A 17,049-nucleotide genomic window follows, 5' to 3' on the forward strand; every position below is an offset into this window, starting at 1 on the left:
CCGTGTTAGGCAGATGCCCTTACAACCTGCGTTCCTCATGCGCGATTCATATTTTTTTAACTCGAGATTAAAGAAAGAATATTTTATATAGCAAGATTTGTAAATTCACTCAATTGGGTATAGTTCGCCATCTCTATAGCATTCATTTTATGTCAATCCGTTGTTTACTCGCCATCCCAAGACATCAGACCTGATGAAGACACAGCTTAAAAAATATAGATAAACTTAGCTTATTAATGAACAAGTGGAACAACCTTCACAAGCTTAGCTGGGTTTTCGTCTAAGCATTACAGAATGGTAGTGAAAGGCGTTGAAAAACTATTCGATATTCAAATCGAAAATATTCGGCCAAACCTGTATTCGCTTTGAATTTGCTTCAAACTCAAAATCCACTATTCACATAAGACTGTTAGCATGATTAATAATTTAAAATGAATCTGTGCAGCGGAATTCGACGCTATTAATTCCAAGTTTCTAAAAAATACTGCAGAATATTTTTTGATAAAACTAGCTCAATTATTTCAACAATCTCTTGACCTTGGATGTTTACCCAATAACTGGATGGTGGAAAGGTGACACCGATGCACAGTGCTTGTGATCAACACTGTCCTCTCAGTTACTGTCCAATATTGCTAACCAGTATGCCATGCAAAATTCTAGAGCATATCATGCCTTCACACCTCATCAATTCCTGGGAAACAAATAATATTTTTTCACCGATGCGACATGGCTTTTGGAAAAACTTTCTGTGAAACTCGGCTACTAATTTTCACTCAGAACCTTCACATTATTTTTATCATAGTTCCCAAGCTAAATGCACGTTTCTCGATTTTGCCAAAGCGTTTGACAGGATGCCACATAACCCACTACTCTATAAGTTAACTTTACTAAATGTTGAATCCAGCATAGTTTCTTGGATTCATGCTTTCCCAACTAAGCGGTCTCAATTTGTGTTCGTAACAACACTTGCTGACCTTTAGTTTCTCTAGTGTCCATTATCCCTGAAAAATCTGTACTGGGTCCTCTCCTCTTATATATAGAATACAGTTGCATAACGACTCCCCGGATGGCGCTCTTGCTGCCGACGGATTTTGTCTGCGTGTCAATTGTTATCTTTTGCTGTTCGGTTACACCTTCCAGCGCTGCTCCCGATACATTTTTGTCACAGTTGGTGGGCAAACTACCACAGTGCATAACCTGACTGTCCAAGAAAGGCCACAAGTAGTCCTTTGGTTTACAGAAACCAGGCGCATTAGGCAAGTGCACTCGAAGTTTCGAGCCACTTTTCATAAGTGCCTACCCACCTGTCGGACTGTCATGCACTGGTATACCAAATCAATGTGGGGAACACTGTGGAGACCAGGCCACGAGCGCACGAAGAGAGGTCACCACTGCAGAACAAACGTCATGCCGTGCCTGCGGCATTTGCATTCAACCCACAGCTGTCCATGTGACAAGTCGCAAGACAGCTTGGTATCAGTAGAGATTTCGTCTGGAGAAAGATTCATTGACAAATGTATCCGTTGAAGCCACGGGTCCTGTTCAAGTTTGGGCGAATCTCCACAAACAGGAACTATCCTCAGTTTCTGCTTTTCACGGATGAAGCTATTTTCCTTTATTTTCCTTCTAACAGGCATGTCAACAAGCAGAACACCCACTTCTGGTCCGAGACAAACCCTTGTTAGATCATTAGGAGGCTGTTGAGTCACCATAGGTCGTGGTATGGTGTGGACTTTGGAGAAAAGGCGTTGTCGGCCCATTCTTTCTTGAGGGCACGGTCACCTGCGATGCCTACCTTCGCATGCTTCAACAGGATGTCTTGCCAGAACTGGAAGCTTGGCACATGCAAAGGGAGGTGTGCATCTTCCTGCAACATGGAGAACTCCCGCACTGTGCCACAGCAGTGAGGCACTGGCTTGACAGGACCTTTTTCTACAACTGGATGGGTTAAGGGTCACCGACAATGCCTTGCCTGTATGGTCCCCTGACCTGACAATTTGTGATGTTTTTGTTTTAAGTTTCATAAAAGCCCACAGGCCAGATTCATGAAGAGCTTCTTAGTTTGCGACAACTTAGCTAAGAAGTTTGTAAGTTAAGAATATCATAAGAAGAGTAGAAATCGGTATTCACGAACGTGTTCTTAAGTGAGAGGAGGAAAGCGATGTTCTCGTACGAAAAAACTAGAACTCACCGGTGCTGTTGCTATGGCGACGGCGTCTTCGGCAGCACAAACAACTAGTCGGAGAGCTTGGCATGGTTCGGAGCAGTTCGGAGCACGTGGATTTTTAATGACAAACAGAGGCAGCCTTTCTGCCATCACTTGTCTGGGGTTTGTGTCTGTGCAGTGATATGTCGACGTTAACACGATTTAAACGTGCCCAAATGCTGAGGCCGGTATGTGTAACCGCTTCCGTTGACTGCTACGAAGTCAACACAACTGTCGTCGTTGCTAAAATAACGCCCGTGTCGCCGCGGCGTTTTTTGCGGCCTCGGAGATGCAGGAGAAAGCCGACGTTAAAAAAGATATGTTTGAGCTGCGAGAGTGTCAGCAAGAGCCACGTAAATACCTGTTCACACTCGGAGCGGACACGCACGTTTGATCGAAGTGCTGGACTCGCGCTGTTGGACCGCGAATCGATAAGCGCTTCGGAACCAATCTTTTACGATTGCAACTCGATACTGACGTGACACTCGGCAAAGAATGGTTGGACTGTCATTGCGTAGCTCCCACTCGGCAGTGATGTGCAGTTGTGTCAGAATAAAAATGGCATACTAATAACAAAATGTACATACCGTGTTGCGAAGGTAATCCATACGGTTATTTGAGCTCTATATTACACAAAACAAGGAGACAGAATTTGTCACCGCTGCCTCGGAAAACAAGGAGATGACTGGGGGAAGAGATTGACCTCTTAATCTAAAATTGAGGTCAGCGATCAAACTATAATATGGGAAAGGTCCACAAGGGTCGCGCAGGCATATTCCATTCAGCACGCCAGCCGGTCGTCGGCAGACGGTCTTGGCCAAGGACCGTCAGAGCAATGCTGCGCTGAGTCGGAGTGCCTTCTAGGCCTATATTGTGCTGAGCTCGCTTGGTTGGGGTCGGTGGAATTGTGGCTGTTGTAGCTTTTCCCGGGTGTTTGTGGATCCAGCGTTATTGTTCGTCGTGGTCTGTTTCAAGTAGTTTTTACTTTTTGCGTGCTGCTTGAAGTCGGGATGCGCGAGAAGGGCACATAGAAAAATAAACGCCCGTTGGTCGTCGCAACCAAGTAACTGAGCGACGCTGTCGGCCATGCGTATTTGATCGTAAGAAGTGCGAAAGACAGCTTTGGAGCTGTCGTAGGGTTCCGTCCTAACCTGCGCAAACTTATGATAATTTAGTTTCGTGAACACAAATTTGTTCTTACGTTTTGACTTATGCACATTTTTGGCGTAAGATTGTTTTGTGAACCTGGCCTCTGTTCTACACCATTCGTGTACGCACAAGGACAGAACTAAAAGAGCAGAATATATCCGCCTACAATGCAATCACGAACAACCTGCTGGAGGCAGCCTTCAGGGATTATGAGTAAAGGCATATAATCCCTGAAGGCTTATGAGTGTACATATGAACAGAGCCAACTGCAAAAACTGTGGGCCTCTATTGACAGGCTCTTTTCAGAGCTATTAATTGCTGTTCATCTGGAGTACGCTTTGATCTCGCCGCGAGGCCACGCTGCGAGACTTTTTATTGTCAATAATAGTTTATAATTTTTATATATAACACGAAAATCCTGAATTCCATAATGGTTTCTAGAAAAACCCAATTTTTCCCTTATTACAAGTTTCGAAAGTACCATCTGATTTTAATTCCCTGCCCACAATTTTTTTTAAATATAAAACTCGAAAACGAAGGTATTTATGTATGTACCTCGTAATAGCGCCCGGTAGCTGCGCACGTGACCACGCCCGGCAGTCGCGCATAATTTGGAATTGTCCTCGCTAGATGGTGTGGCATTGGAAAAGGTTCTATTGAATGCTTTCGTAGCAACGAGACATTGCTGGTAAGGCACTAACAAATGAGGTTGTCTTATTTATGGTGTTGCACACTTGGAGTGAGGCACGTGGAGACCTCCACTGGTGAGAGGACGACCCCCGAAAGAACAGGCTGCGTGTTCTGGTCGCAGATGCTTCAAGAGCCCCGTGCCTTTGAGACTGCGGTGCAGGCTCTGTTTGCGGCCCAGAAGCAGGCGATGGAGGCCAACTCGGTGGCCAGCGGGGAGCACCTCTGCTTCATGGGCAGCGGGCGGGAGGAGGAGGACCAGTACGTGCACATGGTCATCTCCAGCTTCCTTCAAAAGCAGCTGCAGTACGTCAGCCTGGTCAGGGGAGGCTACAAGGGCAAGTAGACGGAGCGTCCACGCCACTCGCCCTCTTTCCTTTTGCGGCTTCTCGAACCTGCCGCGGGAAACCTCTACAAAAGCTTAAAGAAGAACTAAGCATAGAAGGACTGATCACGGGCAGCACGTCTCTCTCTGTTCCGTCCTTCTACGTTTAATTCTTTCTTAAATTTCGACGCTTTAATCATTGACAAGGTGAGAAGGGCAAGGCGTCTCTTTCGAACGCCCGGCCTTCGACATGCATTCGCTGCCTTCTTTGGTGCTTTGGCTACGCTTGCATGCTCGAGGCTCAGGAGACCCCGAAACATTACCGGAGGCATGAAGCTTACGCTGGAGGTGGGACAACCGAAGCTCCCCCTCACCATTCTCATCCGTTCCTCGTCCGTCCGCTCCTTGCCATTCTCATCACATTCCCCAAAGCAGTAGGTAGTTTGGTGACAATCTTTGAGTTATGAGAGACGAATGGGAAAAATTGGCAATCGCATCTTTTTCACCCTCTACCACTAACAGAGTCATACCTTTTGTGCCATCCGAGGTAATTTGTTTCCCTTTTTCATTCGTAACCCCAAACTATTTCTATTTGTAATTTTCCTATTCTAATGTTCCTTTATCTGTAAGGGTCTTTTTGTTATTGTTGAAAACAATGTTCAACATTTTTTTCACTGAATTTCTGGCCCCAATGTTCTGTTCTCTCTACTATGCGGAAAGCAAGTCGTCTGCTTCTTGCGCAGGAGTTGCAGTGACGTCAGAGAGCTCTGATTGGCTCTGATTGAAGGATGGTGGGTAGACCTCAGAGCAAGCTGCCTTGAGGTCTACCCACTATTTTTTATTCAGAACCAATTTGAGCTTGGCGTTCTGATGTCACCACAACCCCTGCAAAAGAAGCAGACAAACTTGCGCTCCGCATAGATTTTAAACAGTTCCTGCAGTATAGGGTGTCTGAAATACCGAGGCTCAATCTAAAATGGGCCGTAAAAAGTCGGCGCCTGCATGTAGCAATTTAAATGTTTTGTCAAAGGTGTATTTCACGGGTGGGTTTTACCTTGAACAATCGTAGCTCTCTTTCTCTTGAAAATGGGGCCAGAAAACTTGCCAGGGTCAACGGCGGATGGCGACGCAGATGACTAAATTGAGTGGCGAGGCGTATTTGGCGCAAATATTGATAGATGGCGCTATTTGTGTAGCCATCCAGCGAAAGAAAGCAGACAAAATTTTTCGGTAGCAAGAGTGCTATTGTTATGCAACCGCATTTTCCTTTATTTTTGTTACTTCAAGTTGTACTATAATTGTCCACACTTATTCTTAAACCAAAGGTACATATCAAGAGTATTATGTTAATTTGAATAAAAGACAGTCTCTATATTTTTTTAAAGCAAACCAGAGCAAGGAGGTAGCGCCATCTATCAATATGTGCTCCAAACGCACACCACTCAACTTGGTCATCTGTGTTGCCATCCGCCGTTGGCCCTGGCAGGTTTCTTGACCCTATTTTTTATAGAAAAAGAGCTGCGCCTTGTAATTTAGAATGTAAAACCCAATCGTGAAATACATCTTTGACGAAAAGTTTAAATTGCTACGTGGAGGCGGCGATTTTTATGGCTTGTTTTAGATCGGGCCTCGGCGTTTCAGACACCCTATATATCATTGCTGTTTGCCAAGAGTACTTGTAATCTATATACATCAAACCTGGTAGAATTTGATTTACTTTTACCACTCCCTCCACATAAAACACACTGAAATCTAACTTGCTTTGCTCTAATCGTTTCTACCATTTACGAAGTGTTTTCAATGAGCAAAGAGTACATTGGCTAGCCTAGTGGTTCTCACTTGTAGGTTCGCGGACCCTTTGGGCTTCCCGAAGGCGTTCTTGGGGTCTTCGAAGCCCTCGATTAACAGTCAAGCGGAGCAATAAAACTTTTTTTTTTGTGTTTGCTGGCTATTTTACGAAGATAAAATAGATCGAAGACACGAAGCACTGGTTGATGAACATTCGTTCAACTCTGGCAAAATAATTGCACTCGCTTTCCGAAAACTACACCCCGAGTTCCTTTGCACTAAACAAAATTGTAACCTCGGCGGCGACCATGTAACAAAAGCGAAAAAGAGGAGGCCGTGAAATGAAGTGACTTCACCCAAGTTCCTACACGAGATGTCCGTAGCGTAACTTCTCGCCACTGCCGACATCAAGGTTTTCGCCACTGCGATGAACCTAAGCCAGTGATGTCATCAAATGTGGCGTTCGACAAAAAATACAGCAAAATTCCATCTTTGTGAGAGTTGAGCAAACAGACATGTCGTCCGTGTCTGTCATGTTTTCTATTCTATATAACCGCGCTTTAAATATTCAAGAATATTTTAGCAACAACCTCCCCTGTTTAGTTTGAGGTGTTCTTACAAACCTTGTCTACCGACGCCAGATCAAATTATATAGAAATCACTGCTAAGCAATCATATTGTTTTCTAACTGTCGAAAGCAATTTTTTTTTTATATATACATATCACATTTAAATGTAGGACCCTGTGGTGTTTTCAGCTTTTGTTGTTCACTGTTAACCATATGCATCTTCAATCATGATTGGTAGCATAGTTCATTAAAACTGTTATATTTTCGCCTCGCTTTACAGCCTTAGCCTCGTCTGCATACATTGAGCTGCTTTCGCATCAAGAAAAACGCAAACCAACATTACAACATGCACCAGAAAAAAAGAAAAATTCAGAAACAAGTTTAGTAAAACTTTGTAAAGGGTTTAAGGCCCTGTTCAATAGTTGTACGTGGGTTCACACCGTGTGACAACGTCAGCATGTTTCTAAGCGTTGTTGCCAATTGTTTTTGTCAAAAGCTGCATGTAAAGTAACACATAAAAAGAAGAAAAGTTTGTGAACCCTGTTCATGTTTGCATTCACGTCATGCACGGATCTAAGGTTTATCCAAGGTATTCGGCTTATCGCAGAATTTTCAGCGGAACGCAGCAACGCATTGGCATCGCACCTCTCACACGGAAGTGCAGTCCCCTGTTTACATTGGTTCTTTGCCAGTCGGGTCAATGGTTTCGTTTTCGTGCCACTATCAAGATGGCAGATGTAGTTCTTTGTGCGCTATTAGTAAATGGCGCTCTACATTTTGCTCAATTCCGAAGATTTATGGATAATGAGTGATTTTGCATTAAAAACCCTAGTAAAACAAACAACGTCATTTGCTTCGTGAAAAATGGAAGATATATTTTTAAATCTAATTTTAAATACAAGCAGGAAACGAAACCAAAACTACTGCTTTGTCCGCATACCTGCCAAGTCTCCCGGATTACCCGAGAGACTCCCGGATTTTGACAATTTCGTACGGTTGTACGATTGACAGGAAAATCTCCCGGAAAACGCACTTAGCCCCTGTTTCTATCTGAGACCTGCTCTTTGTCTGGCCACATTGGCATACAATACAATTCTATCCTATCCAAGCACTTGATCGTTCTTTATCCAATCCAAGCTAGTTAGCTTGGATTCTCTTTTCTTTGTTGTCACTAGTGCCGTGCTACAGCGTCCCTCGGCGTGTGACGTTTCCTTGGCCTCTGCCAGTCATGGCTTTAAGCAAAGAGAGCGAACGCAAAAAAGTATCTGCAAGTATTTTTAAAGAGCTATACAACCGAATTCGGTTGCATTGTGGAGCCACGGAAGAGCAAACATCACGCATTCTGCTTCGTTTGTAGTTGCGACATAAGCGTTTCCCATGGTGGCAAGAACGATGTTGTCGCCCACGTCCGATCGCAGAAGCACGTCGTGCTTCTGCAATCGGACGTGCTTCTAAAACAAGCGGACGTGCTTCTGCGATAAGTGCAATAAAAATGTAATGATGTTGTCTTTATGTAAATTCATTGTCATTATTGCTTTAAAAAAACACTGACCCCCCCCCCCCCCTTCCCCCGGCTTTAAAATCTCCCTGATTTGGTTTATTCGAATTTGGAAGGTATGTGTCTGGCAACATAGGCCTCGGGCCGCCAAGAACATGGCTATCACGTGATATGAGATGTCACGTGATCCTCTACGCAATGATAGGTGGGATGAGGGTGGGCGTGTGCCAGGCAAAAGTGTCGTCTGCATCGCACTCTTCACCACGTTTTGATGTCTACGACATTCAACAACATCTGCACAACTGCGGCATAAGTCTGCGCAAGTAGTGTCCGTAGTGTGAATGAAACTCTGAGAGGCAATAATCACAAACGGTGAGACGACGACTGCGGTTGTGACTCGGGAGTCGGCAATAACGGCGGGACCACCGGCGGGACATCTGGAGGGTTCCCAAGAAGCACGCTGCGCAGGTGCTCGGAGAGGAAACGTTGTTGACGTCGCCCGTTGTGCTTGCCCGAAGAACTAAGAACAAGCAAAAAAAGGCAATGGTGATGACGTTTAGGTCAATGATGGCTATGCGCACACCGTAGCCTTGACTACGCTGTTGGTTGCGCCTCAATTCACCCGCTTAAGTCACCCTACTTCGGCAAGTTGCAAAGTGTGCTGGATCGTTTAAGAAATATTTAGACAAAACTACATCATAATATTTGACGTGTGGTCTTCCTAGGTGATACTGAAGAGGACTGCATTATTTTTCAAAAACAAAAATGGAGCGGAGTTGCCCTTTAAGCCGTCACAAGAGGCTTAAAACCGGTCTTGTCTCAGTCGGTTGTAGTCAAGTGCAAGTCTGTGATGGGGCCTTTAGCCAAAATGTTTTGGATTTTAGAGAGTTAAATTGGTACTCTACATCGGCTTCTCAATAGTTATGTTAGCATGCTTACATCAATCCTGCTAATGTTTGTCTACTAGCACTAATGGAAACAAAACACGAATTTGACTAAGTTTATGGCACAGCAGTTAAAGGGAAGTTTGACTGTAGTCTGACAGGTTAAGAGTAAGGCAGAAGCTCCTCCCACTTCTATCTACTTTAGCAGAGCGAACACTAGAAAGGAGAGTCGCCTCCTTCCAGTGTTCACTCTACTAAATTGGAAATTGGAGGGAGACACTTTATTCTTAACCTGTCACAAACTGCAGTAGAGCATAACTGCTAACTTTGGGTTTTTGATAGGCATCACGCAACTGATCGCATGAATGCATGCCGACATCACTAGTAGAGAACTATTACACCTAATTTGCTCCAAACTTATGTATGTGATGCTCCAAAACTGCTTCAAAAAGCAATTTTTTCTGATACAAAGGTTCTTCATAACGAGATTTTTTCTGCTTTGAAAATTGCTCCCAACTCAAAACTGGCTGGACCACCACTGATTTAGTTTTCTTCATTTACCGTTTTATCATTGTAATTTTCCAACAACCCCCTCTCCCCAGTGGTTGAGAATTACTGGGCTAGCCCTTCCTTAACCCTGCTTTTATTGTTTGATTGTTATGCTTCCTATATTGTAACAACCTTACTATTCACAAATACCCTTTCTAGGACATACATCTTTCACATCTTAATCATACTTGTTTTTCCTGATTTACACTCATTGTCTCTCATAAGATAAAATATAAGATTTATTGCAAAGTGAGCTTGACCTTGGCATATCTGTTCCGCAGCACTGCACGATTTTATTTCGGAGGACTTGGACTCCCATCTGTCGGACCACAATCCGAGGCTATGCATTGTGTGCTCCTGCTCAAGTGCCAGTTCTACCAATGGCATGGATGAGGATGATGTCTCTTTCTTTGCAAAGGTGCCACATTGAAACTTGCCTCTTTTATATCCTCATATGTTTCTGGAGTAAGCGTAAAGAGCCTCTGAAAAGAAAAAGAAAGCTTTTTTTTAAACAGTCTGGTTGGGACACTCATGTAAAAAAATTAATTTTATGCAAAAAAAAAAAATATTTAGGGCAATATTGACGGTGCGAGACGCTATTTAGTCGGCAGTCACCTCCTTTCCACTTGTTTTCTCCCTCAACATTTCGGGCGCATGGAGGAGAGGTGGAGCGGTTTCGCCTTCACGACCAAGATGGTCATTCTGAAACTACCAGGGACTTCATGGACTTCGCGCGCAGAATTTCAAATACTAAATCTCTCGCCGTCAATATTGCTCTAAAAAAAAAAATTTTTTTTTGCGTAAAATTTTTTTTTGATTATTGTGTCCCTATCAGATTGTTTAAAAAAAACTTTTTCAGGGGTTCTTTAAGAAAAACAAAAACAGCATGTTCACGACATTTTCGGAGTGCTTTACATGCTTTAACATATACTACTATGTACTAGTCTCCTTGTATTTAATTATTGCCATGATAATTTTTAACTGTGCAACATGTAGACTTTCTTTCATAAAGTTACTGTACTCCGATCCAGCAGGTACGCATGTGGGCTCAATATCTTACGATTTTTGTGGCCTGGGGAACTCAAGAATATTTCGCATTTACAAATGTTTGTGAGTGACAGTTGTATGCGAACAGAACTTAAAGGTGCAAGTGAGATGTTGTACTTCTCTTGGTGTCGATTTTTGTATTTTTTCAGTCTTGAGTTGCTTCAAAATGTTGAGTTGTGTGCTGTGTATTCATCACCGTGGAGTTGATACATATTTCGTTATATTTTTTAAGTCACGAAATTAGCAAAAGTTGGGTATTTGCAAAAATTAATTTGTTTACAGAATTCCTTGGGTTCCACCTGTCTTCCTAAGTTTGTTATGAGTGAGCAGCATGGCACTGGCCAATTAGCCATTTATTTGTGTGACCCCATTTACTCGAATAAACATTTTAATTTGCCTCTCAATACCTCGACATGTTAGTACATTCACTATGTGAAATTTGCTGACATGCAACTTGAGCTCAGATGCAGCCAGACATATTCAGTATTGCGTGCTGGTACCCAAGATAGAGTAATTTTTGTTATCCTAAACTTATTAATGCAGTTGTGCGTAGAGCAAAACCAAGTGAAGCCTTTACTGCTGTCATGAGAGTTAAACAAAGGTTCTTTGTAGTTTCTGTTTGTATGGGCTTTATAGTATGGACTTTGGGGTGTGCTTTTATTTTCAACACAGAATGTGTTTTAGGGCTGAGTTCCAATCCTAGGACATCACGAAAGGTTGTTATGAAGATGTGATAACACAGTCAGATGTCTTATGAAAGACTGGGTCCTTCTGGTGGGAATCTAACTACTGACCTCCCGCTCAGTAATTCAATACCCTATCCCGTGCGCTTTGGTTAGCATAGTGGTGTGTATGTACCTGTGTTGCCTCAAAAGACTTGTCGCCCCAATGGTGGAAGGACCTCAGGGCACGCTGCACGTTCTGTGTATCCCGGCTTTGTCCGTATGATTAATATGCGAGTGAATTTCTTTCTGGCGTCTTCTCGATCACCACGCATAAGCACAGTTCAGTTTAATTTTTGTCTTCTTCGCCCTCCGAGTGGAAACTCTTTTAAGTTTCCCAAAAATATAACTTGCTGTACACTGTGAAAGTTGCATGCCCCACCATCACATGTGCGTGAGTGCGTGTGTACTGGATGAGAGTTTAAAAAAGCACTCTAAAAAAATGAAAACAAGGAAAGAAAAAAAAAATTATACAAGCTTCATCATGCTGACGAAGGCTGGTTAGAACAGAATGTCTGACCGGCCTTTCAAGGAAGAAGAGAAGGGCATCTGAATGGCAGCGCCTAACAAAGATTTGCTCTCATTTCTGGCTCACATTGTGAGAATGCACAGCATAACAAAAAGAACTGCAAAGCTCGCGACCGCGCATTGGCGCACTGCGCGAATGGCTTCGCTTTTGCATGCTCCGACCCCCTACCCTGGATAGCTCAGTCGGTAAAGCACTTTGTTCACACTCTCAAAGTGGTGAATTCAAATATTGCGGGGCAAGGTGGTTAAATAAACATGCAGAAGGCATGACTTAATTACTTTTTAAGCCTAGTCATAAAAAAATGTAAACAAGGAGAATGTATAAACATCAACAAGATTTGGTAAACACACAAATCGCGTATAAGCAAAATCTTTTTTTTTTTTTTTTGCAATGTGTTTGTGGGCAGACAAGGCAGATGCTTGGGGCATTCAGGGTGGCTGAGAAGCGAAACAAAAGTGTGTGGCATTGCACGTTGCCGTGATGGGGCTTTGCTGTGTGAGTGGCTGCAAAAATCGCTCTGGTTGTTCTTCCGTGAGGATTTCATTGTTGCAGTCGCTGCGGGTCGTCACAGTAATCGTTCTATTGTCACACAACGAGCAACACTTTAATATTTACACCGCTGAGAATAATACATCGACATTCGAAAGCTTGCAAGGTCAAAACGTTCAATCGTTCATGTTCATCGTCGTCGTCGTTCTTCTTTTTCTTTTCCCCGCTTTTCGTACGCACGTGCCAGGGCAGCTTAGCAGACTTTTCTTTTCTGCTTCTACTCCCTGTTTGTCTAACGCCAACTGAGGTTTATCCGACGTTAGTTACAACACACTCCCCACCGAATGGGTTCGAACCCATTCTAAATTTCAGTTACTTCTATTGGATAAAACAATGGAACCGGTTGTTTCAGCAACAATCCCCTGTTTAAACGTACGACACATGAACGAATCTTTCCATCTTGACCCAAAAACACTTCTTCAATTCTGCCCACCTTCCACAGCAAACGTGGAAGCTGCTCCTTAAGCAAGGCAAGCTGTCCAACCTCAATGGGTGTGGATTTCCATTGCTTGCTTTCATAGGCGGATCGGAGCTCTCTTAGATACTCCGATCGCCACATCTCCCAAAATCTGTTAAGAACCTCCTTTCTGCGTCTCCAAAGCTGGTGGAGCACCTCAGGTGACAAAGCGAAGTCTTTTTTCTCCGCCACCGGAAGCGCCGTCAGCCTTCGTCCCGTGAGGAAGCTTGCAGGAGTGAGCGGCTCGCCCTCGTCGATCTCATTGTAGGCAAATGTGAGAGGCCGTGAATTCACTACGGCTTCAATCTCGCACAGAACTGTATGTAATTCTTCCGAGTTCAAACATTTTTTACCGATCACTTTCCTGAGCCCAACTTTCACCCATCGGACGAGTCGCTCGTAGAAGCCTCCCCACCATGGTGCCCGCTCAACAATATAGTGCCACTCAATATTCGCGTTGGCGAAGTGGTCTACCACCTCTGGATGTCGGAGCGTCTTCCAGTGTTCGGCCAAGTCTTTGGACGCCCTCTTGAAGGACAGCGCATTGTCCGAGTACACGATGCGACACAAACCCCTTCGCGACACGAACCTTCGGAACGCAAGCAAGAAGCTTTTTGTCGAAACGTCCGGCACAAGCTCTAAGTGCACCGCGCGCGTGACGGCACAGGTAAACAAGGCAATGTATGACTTATGCACGAGTTCATTTTCTTGCACATACATCGGCCCCGCAAAGTCTATGCCGACTACCTCAAAGGGATCAGCCTGCATGGTTCTTGCACCCGGCAAAGGTCCTGTTGGAGCACTGGCAGGAGTGGCACTGAACCTCTGGCAGGTAACGCAAGCATGCACCACCTTTTTCACCAATTGTCTTCCGCAAATGATCCAATATCTCTCGCGAAGCTGCATGAGAGTGTCTCGTGGCCCCCCGTGCATCATCTTTCGGTGAGCTTCGATGGTCAGCAAGGTAGAATACCGGTGCTCGTTGGGCAGCACGATGGGTTCACGTTCATCCCTAGTAAGGTTTGCTGATCGGATACGTCCTTTGATCCGGAGCACTCCCTCTTGGTCGACGGATGTTTGGAAATTTCGCAAGGCTGAACCAGGCGGCACTGCTTTTTTTCCAGCTGCACAACTAATCTCGGAGGCAAACGTCGAGCTTTGTGCCTTCTTTATCTAAACGGTTTGTGCTGCTTGGATCTCCTCAGCGCTCAGCGATCCAGTAGTTTTGATTGGTGATCGAAGGTTATGGACAAACCGAAGCACCCAGGCTGTTGTTCGGTGCAGTCTCGCAGTCGAACTGAATCTCGAGATGTCCATGAACTCCACGGACGTGTCTGCAGGCACTAGCGTGACTACAGCTTTCGAAGCTTTCTCCTCGAGCTTGTCGTGGGAAAGCACCCCAACAGTTTCTTCGGGCCATTCGGTTGCTGGAAGCTGTAACCAAGTTGGTCCGGTCCACCAGAGTGAAGCAGAAAGCAGTCGATCAGCTTTCAGCCCTCGGGTCATCAAATCTGCGGGATTTTCTTTACCCGGGCAGTGGTGCCACTGTGCGTCCCCTGAGTTTCCTTGTATCTCCAGTACTCTGTTTTTGACAAACGTTTTCCATCTGGAGGCCTCTCCTCTTATCCAGTGCAAAGTGATCATCGAGTCCGTCCAAAAGTGAACTTCGTCCACCTGGATTTCGAGGCATGTCTAGACGTACTTCAGTAGTCTCGATCCGATCAAGCTTGCCATGAGCTCCAGTCTCGCCAAGGAAATTTCCCTCAGGGGGGGCGACGCGGCACTTAGCGAGCAATATTGTCGCCTTCTTCGTTCCGCTGTCGTCAGTTGAACACAGAAAAATAATCGATCCGTAGGCAGAAGAGCTGGCGTTCGAGAACACATGCAACGCTCTGTGTATGATTATGTTGCTCAGTCCACTGTCGTAGTACCTGGGCACGCTGATCTGACCCAGTTTGGTGAGCTCGTCGCACCAGCTCTCCCAGTCTCCCATCAGTTCACCCGGCAGTGCATCATCCCAACGCAGGTTCCACTTCCAGATCTCTTGAAACAAAATCTTGGCTCGGGTCACAAAAGGAGAGAGGAAACCGAGTGGGTCGGTAGAGTCGCACCGTGGTCTGGAGCACGAATCGCTTGGTGTTTCTGCGTTGGCTTGTAAACTCAACCACCTGTTTTGTTGTGAAAGACAGTTTGTCTTCGTTCGACTCCCAGGTTATACCCAGCACTTTCACCACTCCCGTCAGCTGTCCAAGGACTCTCTCTTCGGATACGTTGTCCTCCAGCATTTTCTCTAGGACCGTGCTGTTGGACCCCTACTTATGAAGCTTCATCCCAGTTGCCCCGAATATTTTGGTCGCCTCGGTGTAGAACTTCTGGGCCGCCTCCTCACTTTCTGTGCCGTTCAAGAGGTTGTCTACATATACTGATTTTTTCAGTTTTTCTGCTGTTTGTGGGAACTCGCTTTCCATAACTTTGTAATGGTGCTGCAGGGTTGCTCCCAATAGGAACGGACTGCATGTGGTATCAAAGGTTACCCTTGTCATACGCCAGACCTCGACTTCTGGGGTCTGGGTGAGGCGGCTCTTTATACCAGAGAAACCGCAAGCCGTCGCGATCCTCCTCGTATACACCGATTTGAAGGAAGGCTTTCTCGACATCTGCAATTAGTGCTACCCGATGTTGCCTAAACCTCAGGAGTAGGGCCACCAGGTCTGGATTCAGGTTCGGACGGCCTTCAAGGTTGTCAATCAATGATCTGGAATCCGGTCCGTGCGAAGAGGCGTCGAACACGATCCTCATTTTTGTCGTGCTGCTACCCTCTCGTAGAACAGCTTGGTGTGGCATATAATAAGCACGTCCTTCGGAACAGTTTATCTGTTCAACCTTCTTGGCCATCCTGTTATCTGCGTTCAGCCGGATAGCCTGGTCATACCTTCGCATGAAGTCTGAGTTTTTGCTTAGCTTCCTTCGTAGACTTTTGAGGCGCTTCCGTGCCACATCTCGGTTGCATTCTAGGTGCACGTCTGTTTTCACCTTCCCTTCGTCTTGGTGATGCTTGCTTCAAAGTGTCGCATGATGTCATTATCTGACTGATTTCGGTCCGCCTCTTCGAGTACTCCCACTCTTTCAAGCTCCCGGAATCTGCTCAAGATGGATGGCCCTTGTTCGTCTACAGCAGATATGAGGACTATCACCTGGGAACAGCTGACAGTATCGGAAGTCAACTGTGTGGATCCATGTATTGCCCAGCCAAAGGCGGTTTCCACTGCGATGAGGCTGTTGCTCAGTCGTTGCATCCTTCCTGTTATACATTCCCAGTAATGTTCCGACCCCAGTAGTATCGCTACTCCGCCACAGTCCAGTCCGTTCAGGTCGTTACCCGAAGTAAGTCCAAGTTCTTCCATTTTTCCAATAACGTCCTTCTCAGGGCTAGGAAGTTCTTGCTCGGAGATGGAATGTGTCTCGAGGGCGTCGATCATGTGCTTCTTGCCACTGTGTTGGTTGCGCAGAATCACTTGAACTCTGCGGTACGTTCGTTTCCTATTCTTGCCTCCGAACACTCCGACAGTCAGGATCTCGGTCCCGAGCAGTTTGCAGCCGAGACTCCTCAATAGCTCTTTCGTGATGAAGGAGCGCTGGCTACCACTGTCAAAGAGAATCCGAGCTCGCTTTTTCCTGTTTTTGCCTTCCACCCACGCAGTAACTGTTTGTAAGAGTACTGTCGGCTTGTTTTTCTCGTTTACATGTAGGCTAACTGGTGCTTCGTCTTTCTTTTGCTGTGCGTTCAATCCGTCGGCAGATTGTCTCGAAGTATAATCTGGGTCGCACATGCTGGAGGTATGTCTGCCTCGGCACCTGTTGCAGCAGGGTGTACCTCGACACATCCTTGCCATGTGCCCGACTTTCGTGAACCGGAAGCATCTCTGGGCGTTTTGTAGCCTGCGCTTCTTTTCAGCTAGCGTTATCCTTGAGTTGCAGTCGGGTGTTTCATGCTTTTTTGACTTGCAGAAGAAACATTCGAGACCTTCCACAACACCATGCAGAGCCGTAGCAGTAGAGGTTCGTGGCATGTCGGGATCTGTAGACTTCTT

General features: G+C 45.3%; 1 protein-coding gene across 4 annotated transcripts in view; it reads left to right on the forward strand.

Annotated features, from left to right (window-relative positions):
• Positions 1 to 17,049, forward strand: part of LOC8032552 (TBC1 domain family member 23) — a 59,202-nt gene that overhangs the window by 22,061 nt on the left and 20,092 nt on the right. For all 4 annotated transcript variants that reach the window (XM_040214566.2, XM_029972133.4, XM_029972135.4 and 1 more), the window contains exons 11-12: positions 4,167 to 4,380; positions 9,936 to 10,072. In XM_040214566.2, the coding sequence (XP_040070500.1) occupies positions 4,167 to 4,380; positions 9,936 to 10,072 (351 nt within the window). The remainder of the gene's footprint in view (positions 1 to 4,166; positions 4,381 to 9,935; positions 10,073 to 17,049) is intronic.

This window comes from Ixodes scapularis, unplaced genomic scaffold, assembly GCF_016920785.2.
Source record: "Ixodes scapularis isolate PalLabHiFi unplaced genomic scaffold, ASM1692078v2 PGA_scaffold0__279_contigs__length_252992795, whole genome shotgun sequence".
NCBI classification, from domain to species: domain Eukaryota; kingdom Metazoa; phylum Arthropoda; class Arachnida; order Ixodida; family Ixodidae; genus Ixodes; species Ixodes scapularis.